Genomic DNA, 19,893 nt, shown 5'->3' on the forward strand with positions numbered 1-19,893 from the left:
GGTTACTAGTTTAGTCTTTAAGAAAATAAGTTCCCTGTTTGTCTATTACAATACTCACCTAAGTTCCTGGTCACCAGACTTCTTCAGTGAAAGTGGGGTCCTTGGTTCCCCCGCTTGGGTGCCAAATGTGATGACTGCATATTTTAAAATCAGCTAGAGTCAGGAATTCAGGTTAAGGGAAAATCTTCAATCTTTATTCTCTGTGGAGATGAAGGTGGATCGCGATAGCAATGTGAGCAGCTGTGACAAGAAGCCAGCCAGCAGTCCCTCCCTACCTCTCTTCCTCCCCTCTGCCTCCACCCACCAAAATCTTCATTTCCTATACAAAACATCAAGACTTGTACAAAGAGTGGACGGGGGCCATTCTTTCTCCAAGCATATATATTAATAGAGTATGGTCCAATTACTATTTAGCCTCAAGTGCTTGGGACCTCAGTGCATCAACTCAAGCTTCAGCCCATTACAATGCCTGGCACATAGTAAGCATTTAATAAATGTTTTTTGAGTTAAGTTGATTTAGGGTGAATAATGTTTTTATTTGTGTTGTTCAGTCATTTCAGTTATACCTGACTTGATGACTCCATTTGGGGTTTTCTTGGCAAAGATACTTTTTTCTTCTCCAACTCATTTTACAAATGAGAAACTGAGGCAAACAGGGTGAGGTGACTTACCCAGTATCACACAGCTAGGAAATGTCTGAGATCAGATTTGAATCTTGGTTTTTGTGACTCTAGGCCTAGTTCTCTATCTACTACTGCCATCTAGTTGCCTATATTCCTATATTCTACAATAACTCACAGTAGTGTCAAGATACATCTAGGTTCTTGAGGAGTAAGTAAAGTGCAAGATTTGGAAGATTTTGATATACTAGAAAGGATTCAGAATAGATCTAATAAATTAGACCAGTCTAGCTAAATATAGAGGGAGGCTTAACAATAGAGGTCTAAGCACTTCATAAATTCAATAGCTTTGGAAATCCATCAAATAAACAAATGCAATAATACATCCCTTGCCATTCTATTTTTAATTGACAGAGTGGAATATATGACTCAGGTAATAAATTGTTCTCCTGGTTCTGCTGATCTTTATTCTATATCAATTCTTAAGCCTTCTCAAGTTTCTATGAAACTACTCTTTTTTTTTTATCATTACTTACAGCACAGAAGCATTCTATTATATTCATATACCACAAGTTCATCCATTCACTAATTACTGGGTACCTCTTAGAACTTCTATAAATATTTTTGTAAAGTCATGTGTGCCCAGTCAGTCAAAAACAATTCCAAATTAGAAAAAAAAAACAAAATAAGTAGAGAAGAATAAATAGCATATACTCAATACAACTACTTTATTTAAATAAGCTGTTGACACTGGAAAATGAAGAATGAATTAAAGAGTAGACTTTGATTCAGACTATCAACATTTCTTAAAAATTTTTAACCATTATATATCATTTGCTGTTTTAATGATTATTTGACACCATAAAAAGTCAGCAGACCATCTCATTGAATAAATTTTGTTTTCTGTCCTCATCACAGTATCTGGCACATAGAAGGTGATTGATAAATGTTTATTTGTTATTAGAATAATTAACAGAGGCAACAATTTGCAGGCAAGGCAATACCAGTTTAGACTATGAACTTGTTTTTTTTTTTTTTTTTTTTTAAACCATTATAAAGGAAAGGTTTATAGTTAGTGGGTTTCATCTCATAGGAGCCATACAAGCAAAAAGCCATACAAAGAAAATCTTTTATAACAAGCACAGTAAAAAAATAAAAAAATAAATAAATAAAATCAGATCCAAATGATATTTAATGAATCAATCTAAAAAGATAGTAACTGTCAATAGATGCGGAAAACCTACAAAGATATCTATAATAAAGTATTTTTTTGTCAATGACAACAGAGCATGTGGACTCTGTCATGTCCTTGAAATGGATGCCCAAGGAGGTAGGAACAGCACTAAAAACCACACACATACACATACTATCCAAAGATGGAACATTTAGTGTAGTCTAATATTTACAGAGGAGGCTGCTGCTGGAAGTACTAAAATTTAGAGGACGTTGAAGATCACTTCTCAAGATATCTGTGAGAATTAAAAAAAAAAAACTTGGAAAAAAACCAATAGGGTCCTTATTGACAACAAAAAGTGACCAAGAACTTATCACTATTTACCATCCTATATATCTACTTTACAATCTCTAAAGATCTTGGGCAGAACACGGAGGTCAGGAAAAGCCTTAATTCAAATTTTGTCACCCACATTTACTAATTAAAAAACCACTGACAGTCATTTAACCTTATTTGCCTCAATTTATGCATGTGTAAAAGGGGGACAATAATATGGCATCTATTCTCAGAGTTTTGTAAGTATCAAATGAGGTATTTGTAAAGTGGTTGGCAAATGGTGTGGCTTATAGTAGGCACTATATAAACATTTGACATTATTATTATTAGCTTGATGGCAAAGGAATCTTTAATGATGGTATCAGAAAGGAATAGGCAAACCTTCATGAGTAACATCCTATCACTGATCACATCTTTATAAGTCACACAACTGACTAAAAAGATTAAAGAATACAAGAGCTTATTGTTGTTGTTTGTTGGCCACAAATAAAATTTTATTTGATATAGAAAAAAGCCAAGTTAACAACTTGATATGTCAAAATTTACATTTCTTGAAAGTTGCAACAGAAAACAACTTTGCTCAATAATCCTCTGATAATAAATATTTACAAATTTTTTCAATCCTTAAAATAATTGGGAAAGCTAGTTATAAGTGATAAGTAGTATTTTGTGAAATTTGAATTTGATTAAGCCTTTAAAGGATTGTTTTCAAACACAGAAAAAAAGGAACTTTTCCTTTATAACTCAATTCATACTTATCTGTTAATATCTACAAAATTTCTGATTTTAATGATAATTCCATTTAAATGACAAACCCTAAAGTACAAAGATAAAAATCTAAAAATAGTCACTTGAAAAAAAATTAAAAATAATTGAATAAAAGTTGTTTTGAAAAACTAGTCTTTTCTTTTTTTCCTAGTAAACATATCTTAGTGACTATTGTGATTCTTGATATTGTAATAATAGAAAAGTTCCTTTTTCTGATTGATCATTTCCTTAGAACATCTTCTGCTGTTATAGAATATGCTCCACAGAAGGGAAGGAACCTGTTCTAGGAAATTTAGTTCTTTTTGATACTCACATACTGTATTGGTTATTAGTTCTCCCTGGTCGCTATATTAGTGTCATGTTTGATTATAAAATCAACCAAAAAAAAAAACCCTTTTTAAAATACCTACTGAATTAACCCGTTTTACATGAATATGATATAGAAATGCACTTTTTAAAATTTAATCTCCTCCCAAAAAAGCCCCAAAATCTTTATTTTGCAGAATCAAGCAAAAGAAATTACCACATTGATATATCCAAAAATGTATAATTCACTTCTGCACAATGCAGTCATCCCATCTCTCTCTGAGACAGTGATTCATGTTCACTTCTCTGGAATCAGGGTTGGTCAATGTATTTATCAAAATTCTTAAGCCTTAAGTTCATTTTATATGTTATAGAAATCCTCCAAGACTGCAGAGATATGATTAAGCAAACACATCAACCAACCACAATATAAAGTTATATTAGTGAGGACTGAGACTGAGAGTAATGAAATGAATAAGAGACACTTTACCTTGCAAGATAATATAATTTACACAAGATGAATGTTAAGAAAATTATTAATGGTCACTTTGAACCTTGAGACTTTTTAAAAGTCATATAATTTATTTTAGTACTTTCAGAAGACATTTCATTTGGTATTCTGTGATTCTGTGGTATTCTCTTGTCTGAATAATGACTTGAGAATAGAGTAGAATGGGGGGCCATTCTATGACAATTATTTGTCATATGACTATATATATAATATATGTACATATTCTATTTATCTTTGATCTTTTATTATAATCCTTTCTTGTTATTAAACATTGTTCATTTTGACCTTTAAGTTTTCATTCATAAATCATAGATACAATAATTATATACATATATAAGTGGATACATAAGAGGGACATGCAGTTATGTATATAAATTGCCTATTTATCATATTTTCCAAGGACTAAATAAGCTGATGGAGGCAAGTGAATCTGTTGCTCAGCTATCACAGGATCTTGCAATAAAGGAAAAGGAATTAGCAGTGGCTTCTGTAAAAGCAGATGAAGTGAGTAACTGTTATAATGTTGCTAACAATTAAAAATGCCCAAACTTTTGTAAAAAATAGTGTATAAATGCAAAGTCCTGGTGATGAAGATCTCTAAGGAATTTTATATCAATATGTAATCTTTTTACACTCTTTTCTAGAGAATCTATGAACTTTTTTTTTCTTATATGCCTACAGTCTCCACAACCCAAATGAAAACTAAGGCTTGTGGTCTTCCTCCCTGATCCCTCCTGTTGTAGCTTTTCTATTCCCTGAGTTCACTGCTATATCTGACTACTCTCCTTTCCATGAACAGTGGAAATGTTGTATCCTTACTGTCTTGAGATTTTTGAGAGATAAAATCATAGAACTTGAATGAGAAGTAAGATGACAAGGATGGTGTGTTAGATCTAAAGCCAGGACAAGTTGGGTTCCAATCCTGTTTCTAATATTTACTTATTAAATCACTAACATCTTGGTCTTCAGTTTCTTTATCTGTAAAATTGAATAAGGGACAATAGAATATAGTGAAAAGAAGGCCAGAGAAAATTCTGGAGGATTAGTGGAGTATGCCAAAAAATTCCAAGCTCTCCAGATCTATCCCTCCCCCCCCAAAAAAAAATTGTATCTCAGGATGAACATAATTGTTTTATAAAATTTGTTTTAAACAAATAACAGTTGAGGCAGAACAGTGGTCCTCTTGAGACAATTGGAGAAGATACAAAGAAAAACATCAGAATGGAAGTTTTGTTCTTCTGAAGTATAAATACCTCTAGGCCAGATCCAGTGAAACAGCAAGCAGCCAGCCTCAGCCACAGGAACTTCCAGCTCTCAGACAATGTGTGGAGTTGGGGGTGTGCTGCTGAGACATAGCCCCGGATGAGAAGGAACCAACACAACCTGGTAGATGCAAAAGCAATGGGGCAGGAACTCTGTTGGCTACAGGCAGGTACAGAAAGGTTGGAAGGGAGAACTGAAGGAGAACCTGAAGCTAGAGGCATCATCCCTTATATCCAGGATTGGAGGTGATTATATCAATAATCTACCACAAAATGAAGAGGCAGAGGAGAAAGAATCCATCCATAATAAGAATAGGGAAGCCCTAGTTCATCATCAGAGGAGGATACTTCTCCTACCCCAAAGAGCAATGGGAAATGGTTAGCTATCCAAAGAGAATTCACAGCAGAATTTTTAAATGGCTTTAAAAATTAAAGAAGAGAGACTGAGGAAAAACTAAAAAGAATAATAACCAAGAAAAAAAATTATGTAAAGAAAGTCAACCAGCTAGAAAAAGAGATCAAGAATCTTAAGGAATAAAATATGACTCCTTGATATGTAAATGCTATGAAATACTATTGTTCTGTAAGAAATAACCAGAAGCATGAATACAGAAAGGCCTGGAGAGACTTACATGAACTGATGCCAAGTGAAGTGATCAGAACCAGGAGATCATTATATACTTCAACAACAATACTATATGATGATCAATTCTGGTGCATGTGGCTCTCTTCAACATTGAGAAGATTCAGATCAGTTCCACTTGTGCAATGATGAAGAGAGCCATCTATACCCAGAGAGAGAACCGTGAGAACAGAGTGTGGAATGCAACATAGCATTCTCAGTCTTTCTGTTATTATTTGCTTGCATTTTGTGTCTTTTTTCTCAGTTTTTCTTTTTCTTCCTCCTTGATCTGGTTTTTCTTTCACAATTGGATGGCTGTGTGAATACGTATACACATATTGAATCTTGTATGTATTTCAGCATATTTGACAGGTATTGGACTGCCTGCTGGGTGGAGGAGGGGATGTGGGAAAGAAGGGGAAATTTTGCAGCAGGGGGTTATGCAGGGGTCATTGTTGGAAAAATTACCCATGTATATGCTTTGTGAATAAAAAGCTTTAATAAAAAAATGACTCCTTGAAAACTGGAATTGGGCAATGAGAAGCCAGCAAAGTTATAAGAAACTAAGGAATAATAAAAACAAAATATGAAAGATGAAAAACTAGAAAAACATTGAGACAGCTCATAAGAAAAACAATGGATCTGAAGAATAGATCAAGAGAAAACAAGAATAATTGGACTACCTAAAAGCTAAACCAACAAAAAATCTTGATATAGTGATACAAGAAATAATTAAAGATGTCCTGAAGTAGTAGAAGAGGGGAAAGTTGAAATAGAAAAACAAAATCCATCAAGCACCACCTGAAAGAGATCTTATGAGGAAATAGTACAACAACATTATAGCTAAATTCTGAAACCACCAGATCAAGGAGAAAATATGAGTAACAAGAAAAAACCCCCAACACAATTCAAATATAATAGAGCCAAATTTAGAATCATAAAGACCTAGCAGTGGCTACATTCAAAGACTGAAGGTTTTGGAACATTACATATTGAAAAGCAAAAGAACTAGGGTTGTGGCTGAAGATATCATTCCCAGCAAAGTTAAGCATATTCCTGATTGAAAATATAAGTATTATTCAATGAATTGTCAGACTTACAGAACTTTGTTGCAAAAAGGCCTGAACCTTAATCGGAAATTTGACATATAAAATCCAAGAGAAATATCAAGTAAACATCAAAGATTAATATCAAGGATGAGAACAAATTGTTTATGCTTTATACACATGGGAATTAAATCATGTGTCTAAGGTTGTCATTAGTAAATTGGTAGTTCTAAAGAAAGACTGGAGTGGAACTAAATATGATGTGATACTAAAAAATAAAACCATGTAGAAAAAGGTAAAAATAGTCATCATCTTAAATAAACGAGGTACAAGACCTGACATAGAGGAATTAGATGGGGGAAAAGGGCTGGTAGTTCCTGCGATGAGTTAAAGAGAAATAGATATAAATCTGGAAGGATTTAAATTTTTTAAATTAAGAGATAAGAGAGGAAGGGAATAGAATATAGAGGAGGGATATAGAAGGGTGAGTAGATTAATGGGAATGGGATAAAGAGGGAAGGGGGAAATGATAGAAAGGAGAAAAGGAATAGGGAGGGAAATTTGGGGAGATAGATTAAGTAATAGCAAGGCAAAGTAGTACATAGAACTAGAGGAGTCAACAAGGATAGGAAACACAAACATAATGATGATAAGGAGAATTTATTGGAAAAATAGGGATACTAATAATTTAATTTTGGAAGTTCAGCTAGAACTTAAAAGGAGTTCAGCAGTTAGGAGTAAAGGAGAGAGAGTATTTCAAGCATAGACAATAGACATAGCAAGAGAGGATGCCCAGAGCCTAGAGATTGTATGTATTAGTTTGTTTAATAGCCAAAATTAAAACATTCAATCAAAAGAGAAAAATAGCCCAGCCTCCCACTCTCTGCAGGAAGGATTTCTATAGCATTCTGGATGACAGGCAGATATCATCCAATAGTAGCTGTTCATGTATTTTCAGTGAAAAGAAATGTACTATTAATTCACTAGAAACTCTATTCTGTTTCTGGGCAGGCCTAATGGTTACAAATGTCTTGCAATGAGCAAAACACTATTTGTAATTTCTCTCCATTAGTCTTAATGTTTACTCTTTATCTACCCAGCATAAATCTGTCTCCCAGATGACAAGGATTTTAAATAATTAGAGACTTCTAGTGCCAAGATGGTGGAGTAAGGAAGTAACCTTCTGAAGCCTTCCCAAGTTCTCTTCCAAATAGCTAGAAAACCGAGAATTGGTCTGGAAGCAGGGAAGCAGCTGAGAAGACTAGCAGTAAAGGTCTGGCTCATTGGGGTAGAAGGAGGATAAGGTCCAAGAGCAGTAGCAGCAGCAGCAGCAGTCAGTTTCACAGCAGGGATCCTACAGGGAGGGTTGAAAAAGGTGGCCATCCACTAGCAAGACTCCACCCTCCAGCAAACTAGCAGTTCCTAAGCAAGTCTGCAGTCTGTTCAGTTCAACAAGGCCAGACTCCATCAATCCTATACCCAGCTATCTGGAAAATGAATGGATGCCCATCAATTGGAGAATGGTTGAGTAAATTGTGGTATATGAACGTTATGGAATATTATTGTTCTGTAAGGAATGACCAGCAGGATGAATACAGAGAGGACTGGCGAGACTTACATGAACTGATGCTAAGTGAAATGAGCAGAGCTAGGAGATCATTATATACTTCAAAAATGATATTGTATGAAGATGTATTCTGATGGAAGTAGATCTCTTCGAGAAAGAGAGCTAATTCAGTTCCAATTGATCAAGGATGGACAGAAGCAGCTACACCCAAAGAAAGAACACTGGGAAATGAATATAAACTGCTTGCATTTTTGTTTTTCTTCCCGGGTTATTTATACCTTCTGAATCCAATTTTCCCTGTGCAACAAGAAAACTGTTCAGTTCTGCACACATATATTGTATCTAGGATATACTGTAACCTATTCAACATGTAAAGGACTGCTTGCCATCTGGGGGAGGGGAAAAATCGGAACAGAAGTGAATTCAAGGGATAATGCTGTAAAAAATTACCCTGGCATGGGTTCTGTCAATAAAAAGTTATTTAAAAAAATAAAAATAATTAGGAAATGGAGGCACAGAAAAAAAAATCCTATACCCAGTATCAAGGTGGCCTTGATCCCATTATTGACTAGTAGTGAAACCCTATCCCAGGGCCAGAAACTCTTTCCCTGGAGACCTATCAACAGGAGGACGGTGGGAGCAGGCTAGCTGCTAAACCCCATATCCACTGGAGGCCAACAAAGAGCCCCTCCCCCAGTACAAGCCAGAAGGGAACATTTTCCTCCAGGGAAAGCAAGTATCTAATCCAGTAAATCCAATGAAAGCCAGCAATAACACCCAGAGGTCCAGCACAAAAAAAAAACTTGGTATAGAGTGAGACCAGAGCCTAATTACTATATGAAAACATCAAGTGACCAAAAAAAACCTCAGGAAAAATGAGGCAGAAAAAAAAAAGTTTTACTCTAAAAAGTTACTATGGTGATAGGGAGGATTAAGGCTAGTAGAGGACAATAATGTCCAAATGACTATATGTGAAGCCTCAAAAAGAAAAATATAATTTGGTCTTAGGCTAAAAAGAATTCCTGGAACAGCATTTTAGAAAAGGATTGTTAAAAGAAAATTAGAGAAGTAGAAAAAATGGGAAAAGAAATGAGAGGAAAGAAAACAAATCATGAAGAAAAGGGTCAATAGTATGGGAAAAGATTTGCAAGAATTTACTGAGGAAAAAAAAAGTTCCTAAGAAATAGAATTGGTCAAATAGAAAAGGAGACATACAAAAACTCACCAAAGAAAATAATTTCTTAAAACCTGAAAATGAACAAGTTGATACTAATGATTCTACGAGATATCAAGCAATAATAAAATCAAAAAAGTAAAAAAGAAATGAGAAAATGTGAAATTTCTCAATAGAAACAACAACTGACCTAGAAAACAGATCTAGGAGAGTTAATATAAGAATTATTTCACTACCAGAAAGTCATGATTAAAAACAAAATTTTTTAAAAGAAAAAGAAAAGGTTTAAACTGAATATCTTTCAAGAAATCATCACAAAACCTCCCCTAATAATTAGAAGCAGAAGGCAAAAGTGAAATTGAGAGACTCCACTGATCATCACCTGAAAAAAAAATCCCTAAAAGAAAATTCCCAGGAACATCCTAACCAAATTCTAGAGCTCACAGATCAAGGAGAAAGTATTGCTAACAATCAAAAACAAACCATTCAAATACCATGGAGTTATAATCAGGTTCACACAGAATTTGGCAGCTTTCTGGAGAGCCTGAGATAAGATACACCAGAAAGGAAAAGAATTAAGATTGTGGGCAAGAATAATTTACCCAGTAAAGTTGATTTTAATCTTTGGGGTGGGGAGGGGGAGAGGAGGAGTGAATGTTTAATAAAGTAGAGGATTTTCAAGCATTTCTAATTAAAAGACCAGAGCTGAATAAAAATTTTGACCTCCAAATACAAGTTTCAAGGGAAACATAAAAAAGGAAAAAAGAAACAAGAGAAAACATAAGTAATTTATTAAGGTGAAACTGTTTATGGCTAGATGTGGTTAGAAACTATATGGCAAGATAATATATATAATTCTTTATTAGTAGAGGAGCAGTTAGAAAGAGTTTATGTAAACAGAGGGTGTGGATATAAGGTGATTTTGTTGGGATGGTACCTCAAAAAAAGGTATTTTATCTCCCATAAAAAAGGCATGAAAGGCTGTTATAATAGAGAGGAAGATAAAAAGATCACCTGTAAAACTTAAACATTACTCTCATCAAAATTAGTTCAGAGAGAATAATATACACATTCAGATGGATTTAGAAATTTGAATTAATCTGTAAGGAAGTAAAAAGACATAGAGATATTAGGAGGGGGAGAAGGGACTGATAAAAAGGAGAATATATTGGAAAAGATGGTGATCAGAAGTAAAATGCTTTTGAAGGAGGGGGAAAATATGGTGTAAGGAGAGGATGATAAAGAAAAAAAAAGCACAGAAGGTAGACACACAATTATCATACCTAATAAACTACTCCCTAAATGGAAGTAGATAGCAAAATGGATTAAAACCCAGAAATCTATACTATGTTATTTAAAAGAAAAACACACATTTGAAACAGAAAGATGAATATAGGTTAAAGGTAACAAGGGGATTAAAGCAGAATCTTTAGTGATTTAGCTGGAACAAAGAAAGCAGGAAAAGAAATCTTGGTCTCAAATAAAACAAAAGCAAAAATTTATCTAAATAAAAGAGAAAAAAAATCATGCTGAAAGTACTAGAAACAATGAAGTCTTATTGATACGAAACCTATGTGCATCAAATGGCACAGCATCTCTAATTTTGAAGTTTAATGAGTTACAGAATAAAATAGATAATAAAATTATAATAATGGGGAACCCCAACTTTCCCCTTTCAGAACTAGATAGCTCTAATAAAAAAGGTGAAGAAAATTATGGTGGAAAAGTTAGATATGATAGATTTCTAGAGAATACTGAATGGGAATAGAAGAAATATAGCTTTTTCTCAGCAGTGTGTGGCACAGACAAAAAAACAATCATGTAGTGGGACATACAAATCTTACAACCAAATGTAAAAAAGTAAAATAACAAATACATCCTATTCTCAGTTAATAATGCAATAAGAATTCCCAACTAAAAAAATACTTTAAAAAAGCATATTAACTAAAGATAATCATATCCTCTTTTCTCCATGCTAAACATTTCTAATAGTTTTGGGCATCCCTATGACATGGTTGAGATCCTTTCACTAATATTGTTTATTTTCTTCTGAATGCACTCAGTTTCGACATTGTTCCTCTTAAAACAAATGGAGCACATTGTACCATCTGGCCTCTTATCACTGCAACATATTTTAACACTATTATCTTCCTCATCCTGGAAACTGTATTTCATTCATTCAGCCTGAGATGACATTAGCTTTTGTGTTAGCCTGCCATATTGCTGCTTTGTATCCAAGTTTTAACCTAATAAATAACCTCAAGTTTTTAGGGCTAGATAAGTTAGATCTTCCATATATTATGCGTGTGATTTATTTTTTTTTTAAATTCTACTTGCAGGAATTTATATTATTCCTTTTAAATTAATTTTATTAGTTTGAACCCATAATTCTAACTTGTTGAGATCTTTAATCATCTTGATTCTGTGGTCTAGTGCAAATTTAATGTATCCCAGTTTGATGTCATCTGCAAACTTGACTTGCAAGCCTTCATCCAAGTCACTAATGAAAATATCAAATAAGACAGAGCTTCTTATCTTTTCTTGGTTTTCTTTTTATCTCTCTGGCTTCTCTTTCAGAGTTTTTATCATTGTCCTCTGTATCTATCCTCTTCTTTCTCTCTTTGACCACCTCTCACTTCACAATGTCAGATTTTCTAGCTTTTCTCTCAGGAATATTATTATCCTTGTTTAGATCTAGTTAATTTCTATAAGTAGTAAATAGTCCTTCACTATTGTGCAACACATGATTTCCATTGGGGTTTTTCATGTTTCACAATTTTACAGGTGCTAGCAGAAGTTACTGTAAGTGCCCAAGCATCAGCCAAAGTGAAAAATGAAGTTCAGGAGGTGAAAGACAAAGCCCAAAAAATTGTAGATGAAATTGATAGTGAGAAAGTAAAAGCTGAGTCCAAGCTAGAAGCAGCCAGGCCAGCTTTAGAAGAAGCAGAAGCAGCCCTGAACGTAAGCAAATATGTCAATTTCAACAGAAGCTCCAATTAACAATATAGTCCTCTCATTAAGTTAACCATGAAATTTTCTCATCCAGGAAACAAAATTGAATTCTTAGTGTGATTTACTTCCTAGCTTGAAATGAATTTCCATTGATTTAATTCTCTCAATTACACATTTAGCTTTAAAAAGGTCTTGATTTTATGTAGCTCATTATTTTCATGTTCATAAATCAAACTTCCATGAAAAGAGGGACAAGAATGCAATGAACTGAACTATCATATGAAGATTTTAGGTTAGCCATTTCTTGGCAATGAATACATTTTTAAAATTGGATAAATTTTCTGTTGTCTAGGCTAACTTAAATATACTTCAAGTAAAAAGAAGGCGGTCAATTAGATGATTTTTCAAGAGTATCTAATGTGTGTGCTCAAGCTTTCCTGCATACTTTTTGCCCCAGTAGTGAGGAATGTATTCTGATATAACTATTTAGACAATGTCTCTTGACAATGAATAACCTGATAAGATGCTAATCTGATCCATTGATAGTACATTGAGCATGATTGTTAATGAATGGTAATTCAAAGATAATTCAAACACCTGAGGAATGGATGATAAAGGAAATGCTGTATCATTGGGGCCACAGATATCTAGAATAATCCCTGAATACACATTTTATGGTCCTTTTAAAGTTTATCATCCTAGGAGTTAATAAAAATCACTTCAGAGAGCCTTTGAAATGATTTTAATGTATTCATTCTTTTTAAACTCCAAACACAGACTATCAAACCAAATGATATTGCTACAGTTAGGAAGCTTGCAAAACCTCCTCATCTTATTATGAGAATCATGGATTGTTGTTTGTTATTATTCCAAAAGAAGATCGACCCTGTCACAATGGATCCTGAAAAGCCTTGCTGCAAACCATCCTGGACAGAGTCATTGAAAGTGAGTAAAATGCATAAACTCTCTGGGCATAAGAAGTTCTGAATTGTCTAGGTTAATTATCCCTAAGGCCCACTTCACTTCTGTGGCACCCTAAAACCATTCAGTCAATGTATGCTGGATGAATGAACAAGGATAGAGCGCCTTCAACAACATGGGGAAGGCAAATGGAATCTGAATGGCACACTTAGGCAGAAACTGGTCTTTTCTTTACATGATTTACCCAGTCTCCCTCTGTTCTCATTTTGGGATCTCTATTGCTTCTGTCCAGAATAATCAAGTGGTTTCCTAGAAGCCTCCAAAGAGTATGTTTACAAATGGTTTTCAAAATTGGTTATGAGTGTTGTTGGCTGGACACATGTACCGGAGGCAGTGGCTCATATAGAAATAAGAAATCTAAGCATTATTGGGGCTCTCCCACTCTTCCCAAGGGTCCCCAACCCTTGTCCTTTCTCTAGACTTCACCTTAACCCTGTCTCTAATTAGGAACATGTAATATGGGGACACATACTTGGGTAGTAGCTTTATTCAGTAGAATAGGAAAACATTTTTCTTTTTTCTTCTTTCTCCTCTCCTCATGGAAACCTGAAGAGAAAATCAAAGGCTGAAAATTCTGGCTCACTGATACTGGAGCCATCAATTCAGAATCAGGGTTTAACTTTTTTTTTTTTTTTAATTCAGAGTAAGAAGAGGAGAGAAATGTTTTATTCTTCTCAAACCCATAAATCAAATCTTTTATTTTCTTTGCAGTTGATGAGTGGGGCTGGATTCTTAGGCAGTCTCCAGCAGTTCCCAAAGGACACTATTAATGAAGAGACAGTAGAGCTATTACAGCCATATTTTAATATGGAAGACTATTCTTTTGAGAATGGTAAAAAGGTCTGTGGTAATGTTGCTGGCTTGCTATCTTGGACACTTGCGATGGTAACATTTTTTGGAATTAACAAGGAGGTGTTGCCTCTGAAGGTAAAGGGCTCTCTTCCCCTTCCCCCGCCAATAAATTGTAGTAAAATAAATCTCCTGTATCTCATATTTTAAAAGAGTTGAAATAGTCTAGATTAATAGGTGCAGATGTCTCTATTAAAAATTAAAATTTTCCTTTTTCATGCTCTTTTATCTTTTCTTATCCTTTTTAAAACTTCCTTTGTATTATCCTTTTTAAATTTTCTTTGCATTATCTCTACTATGCAGAATGTCGCTGACTTCACAGAGAGTTCAAGTTAGGTAGTTGAGGGAGATAAACATTAGTTCTCAAAAAAAGACAAAATAACATTCTAGAAGAAATCTGCAAAGAACATTATCATGTAATTAGTTATTGTTATCAGATCCAGTGTTGTTTTATTTTCCTTCAGTGGCAAAGGGATATTTGAGGAAGGGTATGGTATCCTTATTCTTCTGTTATTAATATAAGATGTGATTTATAGACACAGCAAATTTTTCACTTGGGGGTGTGTGTGATCAGCATCTAAGTCATACATCTCCATCCATATACATTCCCCATCCACAGTATTGCAGAACTGGACCAAAACAAAATATCAAGAGGCTAAAGAATATTTAATTTTTCGACTATAATATGCAATTGAATGAAAAGCACATTGAAAAAATTGCAAGAAAAATTATACAGAGTATACATAAGCAATTATAAATATACAGTATAAGCATCATAACATATAATTTGCCTCATATAGCCTTACTAAACAGAACAGGTACATTTGTATTAGTCTTCCCCAGCCTGTAGTGCATGCCAAAATCCGAATTATCCATACTGATATACTTCTTTGAAAGGCAACTTCCAAAATATATCAGTAGATTAATGGCTCTCTGTAATTGAAACTGAACTCTCTACCTACAAGTCTTGGAGCTCATCAGTGAAAGCCCACATCAAAGCCAAGAACTCCTAGTTTATATGAGATATTTCACTGTCAGTAAGTCCTCTATTTGTAAATGCAATAGTTTTTTTTTTTTGATGATTATCATTTTCTTAGCATAAGACTACTACCAGACCTCTATGTATACCACAGAGGATTTGCTTAAGTTAAACCATCACTGGGGCCACCATGAAGCAATTAATAAAATATTTGCTATTCCCATTTTTCATCCTTTCAGTCTCCAGATATTATGAAGGGGTCTAAATACTATGTAGGTAGAGCATAGTATCTGAAGTCATAAAGTTATATTTCTGATTTTTATAATAATCATGTATGTACATGTCTCACCCTTCTCTTGAATTATAATTCCTTAATGATAGGGACTGATTGTTCTTTTTGTATCTCTAATATCTTGACCAATAATAGGTGCTTAAATATATTTGTTAACTTGAAAAAAATTTTTAAAAAACCTTAAAATATACTTAGGCATACGTCAATATATAGAATCTTTTCCTATTCATTAATTCACCAGTAAATTTTAAAGTATTTTTATAGAGCACAGAATATTCTATTTAAGATTTTAGCATCAATATTCAATCATAAAATATTCTATTGCTAATAAAATAACTGAGGCAGCTTAGTATGATGGAAAGAACTCTGACCCAAAATTAAAATCACTTGGTTTTTGCTCTGCTTTGTGACCTTGGGGAAGACATCTCTCCTCCAAAGGCTTCAGTTTGTTCTTTTGTAAAATGAAAAAGTTGGACTAGATGATCTCTTTTCTACTGTTCTAATATTGTGGGTTATTGCTTAACAATTACATACATTGAAAGAGTTAATAGTGAATATTGAAAATTAATGGCTATTCAATAATATTAATTATTTATTCCATTGTAAGGCTAACTTGGCAAAGCAAGAAGGGCGCTTGGCAGTGGCTAATGCTGAATTAGGGAAGGCTCAGGCATTGCTAGATGAAAAACAAGCTGAGTTAGATAAAGTACAAGCAAAATTTGATGCAGCCATGAATGAAAAAATGGTAAGTTAAATAAACTTTTTATATATAAGATTGTGAGTAGGATCACATAACAAAAATACGTTCAGTTAATCATGTTATACTTATGATTTAACCTAACTGAAAATCAAACGTTATGAAATGTGACACGTCTTTTAGGGAAATACATAATAGTAAATGTAATCATTTATTGGTTTTGACACATAGATTTAGCCATGAAACACTAATTTTTTTAAGTGTAAGTATATTGCTTTAAAAGAGAAATGTCAAATTTTCAATTGTTTATAATCACTGATTATAAAATAAATGTGAATCAATGAAATAATCCTTTTATCAAAAGGTAATTTTTGTAAAAAAAAAAAAGTTCATTTGGGCCTAATTTTGAAAATAATAAAAACAATTGCTGAAATATTGTCATTATTGATTTAAATATCTGATTCTCCATTAAATTGCTTTCCTTGAATTTTCATGGAAGCAAATCTAAAATGTGATGTTAATCAATGAAGAAGATAGTATTTCGTATGTAAGATGTTGGTTAAGATGCCCAGCTTTAAGATTATTAATGGAGCAAAAGAAATCTGATAGGGTTTGATTGATACTACTTGAAAATATTAGATATAGATATATAGATATCTATTTATGGATTCAGGACTTGGTGAATGATGCAGACTCATGTCGGAAAAAGATGCAGGCAGCTTCTGCCCTTATTGATGGACTAAGTGGAGAAAAAGTCAGATGGACTCAGCAAAGCAAAGAATTCAAAGCTCAAACTAACAGGTAGATATTTTGCTATCTTGTTCTTTTTATAGGGAGAAAAGCAACAGACAGCTTTTGTAAGACATACAATATCTTTTCTCATGATGTGCTTTTCCTCTTATGTTGTTTTTTGTTGTTGTTAATTTCACTTTTGACTCTCAACAGTTAAGATAATTAAAATACTTTTCTTTCCATTTATAAATTATCTACATAGTTGGATCTTTTCTACATGTCACATATTCACATTGATGATTATTTCCTGGTGATTTATGTGCTAGAAGAAACATCAATGTTAATAGATAGTGATTTTTCCAGAACACTAAGAGGAAAAAGAGAAAGGAAGGAAAGGAGGAAAGTGATTTAGTGTTGATCAGGGGTTGTTAATATTCTCCAGATCATGGACCTCTTTGGAAAAAAGCCTATGGGCTCCTTCTAAGAATTTTTTAAAGTAATAATTGAAGGAAATGCCAAACTTCATTTATAGATTTTTTTGGTGGGGGAAGATGGTTTCTCCCCCCCCCCCAATCCAAATTAATGAACTTCCCTGAAATCAAAGCACTGAGGCTGTGTGGATTTCAGGGTATAAATTCAACTTTTTTTCTAGAGCAGAAATCTGGAAAGATTCAGAGCCAATTAAGGCAAAGAGGAAAATGGCAACAGAGTATCTAATGTACTATTTGAACCAGATCTGCATTTTATCTGATCAAGACTATCCAAATAGATGCAACACACCTAGATTGGCTTTGTGTAGATGAGGACATGGATTATTATGTATCATTAGCCATAGCTGAAAGCAAAAAACAGTCCATGATGCTTCTTTTCCCTTTTATTATGTCCTTCTCCACTCTTTTACACAATGCTTTTCTTTCTTTTTTTATTGAAGCTTTTTTATTTTCAAAACATATACAAGGATAATTTTTCACCACTGACCCTTGCAAAACATTGTGTTCCAATTTGTCTCCCTTTCCCCCCCACTCCTCTCCTAGATAGCAAGTAATCCAATATATGTTAAATATAGTAAAAATATATTACATAATGCTTTTCAATGATCATCAACAATGTGTTACACACTTGAATATACATGGATTGGGACAGAATTTCTGCCCTGAAAGAAGTACAAAGGACAATGTAAAATGTAAATTATTTGAAACTTGCATTGTTTCATGTTCATCTTTGTTTCCCTGGAGTCTACAAAACATAAATTGTTGGGGAAGAACTATTTAACAGAAATTTTTGGGAAGACTGGAAAGCAATTTGGCAAAAAAAAAATTAGTTTAAACACATCTTAGAACATCTATCACAATTAGCATAAAATGAATCTATAAAATAATATTAAAGGTCATGCCACTAAAAATAGAAGATAATCAGATCAGATATATTTCCCAGATATGGCTAACCACATAAGAGAGAATGGCAGTCACAAAAATTAAAATAAATAAAATAAAAGTTTCTTATCTATTTTTAAATAGATAAAATTATTTTTCAAAAATAATTTTAAAAAATAAAATTAATGCAACCAGGATAAGAAAGAAAGCTGTCAATTGGGGAAAACTCTGTATCAAATATCTTTGATAAGGGTCTGATATATAAGTATCCAAATAGGTAAAAATACAGACAAATATATAATTCTGACACAAATACATAAGTGTATCATTCCTTAATGGTTAAAGGATATGAAGAAACATTTCTCAAAAGTTGAACTATAAACTATTATTTGTAAGCTATCAGCCATTTGAAATATTATTTCTATTATAATAATAATAGTATAAATTAAAACATTTCTGAAGTTTCATTTTATACCCAGGAAGTTTATAAAGAATGGCATAAGATGAAAATAGTAAATGTTAAAGGAGTTCCACAAAGGCATTCATACTAATACACTGTTGACAAAGTTTCGTGAATTGGTCCAACTGTTCTGAAAAGTAGTTTGAAATGATGCTCAGAAAGTGAATAAAATGTCCATACCCTGTGACCCAGAGATCTTCCTGATGGATATATATCCCCAAAAGATCAAAGATAGAAAGGCCTAAAACACATGAAAATATTTACCAAGTATTTTACATATATCATCTCATTTGATCTTCACAATGGCCTATGAACTAGATAATGCAAATAATTATCATCCCCTGTCTTCATGTCTTTGCATATGATACAGGCCATCTCCCATACAGTAGAACTTTCTGTGGTAGTAAAGAACGGAGAAGATGGATATTTATTAATTGAGAAATGGCTCAATAAATTGTGGTTCACAAAATAATAGTCTTATGCAATAAAAAACAGTATATATAAAAAGTTAAAACATGTGGAAAAAGAGGGACACTGATAAATTGTTGGTGGAATTGTGAACACATCCAGCCATTCTGGAGAGCAATTTGGAACTATGCTCAAAAAGTTATCAAACTGTGCAAACTGTGATCCAGCAGTATTTCTACTGGGCTTATACCCCAAAGAGATACTAAAGAAGGGAAAGGGACCTGTATGTGCCAAAATGTTTGTGGCAGCCCTGTTTGTAGTGGCTAGAAGCTGGAAAATGAATGGATGCCCATCAATTGGAGAATGGTTGAGTAAATTGTGGTATATGAATGTTATGGAATATTATTATTCTGTAAGGAATGACCAGCAGGATGAATACAGAGAGGACTGCCGAGACTTACATGTACTGATGCTAAGTGAAATACCTCAACAATGACACTGTTTGAGGATGTATTCTGATGAAAGTGGTTCTCTTTGAGAAAGAGAACTAATTCAGTTTCAATTGATCAAAGATGGGCAGAAGCAGCTACACCCAAAGAAAGAACACTGGGAGAAGAATATAAACTGATTGCATTTTTGTTTTTCTTCCCAGATTATTTATACCTTCTGAATTCAATTCTCCCTGTGCAACAAGAGAACTGTTCGGTTCTGCACACGTATATTGTATCCAGGATATACTGTAACCTATTCAACATGTAAAGGATTGCTTGCCATCTGGGGGAGG

General features: G+C 33.5%; 1 protein-coding gene and 1 long non-coding RNA gene across 2 annotated transcripts in view; one reads left to right on the top strand and one right to left on the bottom strand.

Annotated features, from left to right (window-relative positions):
* Nucleotides 1-19,893, top strand: part of DNAH8 (dynein axonemal heavy chain 8) — a 402,529-nt gene that overhangs the window by 293,327 nt on the left and 89,309 nt on the right. The window contains exons 66-71 of the mRNA XM_051996876.1: nt 4,116-4,219; nt 12,171-12,347; nt 13,116-13,283; nt 14,031-14,246; nt 16,047-16,184; nt 16,810-16,937. Coding sequence (XP_051852836.1) covers nt 4,116-4,219; nt 12,171-12,347; nt 13,116-13,283; nt 14,031-14,246; nt 16,047-16,184; nt 16,810-16,937 — 931 coding nt within the window. The remainder of the gene's footprint in view (nt 1-4,115; nt 4,220-12,170; nt 12,348-13,115; nt 13,284-14,030; nt 14,247-16,046; nt 16,185-16,809; nt 16,938-19,893) is intronic.
* The window catches only part of LOC127561696 (uncharacterized), a 51,967-nt gene that overhangs the window by 5,976 nt on the left and 26,098 nt on the right, over nt 1-19,893 (bottom strand). The window contains exon 4 of the long non-coding RNA XR_007953505.1: nt 59-200. This is a non-coding gene — a long non-coding RNA (uncharacterized LOC127561696). The remainder of the gene's footprint in view (nt 1-58; nt 201-19,893) is intronic.

The sequence above is a fragment of the Antechinus flavipes genome, chromosome 4 (genome assembly GCF_016432865.1).
Source record: "Antechinus flavipes isolate AdamAnt ecotype Samford, QLD, Australia chromosome 4, AdamAnt_v2, whole genome shotgun sequence".
Lineage (NCBI taxonomy): Eukaryota > Metazoa > Chordata > Mammalia > Dasyuromorphia > Dasyuridae > Antechinus > Antechinus flavipes.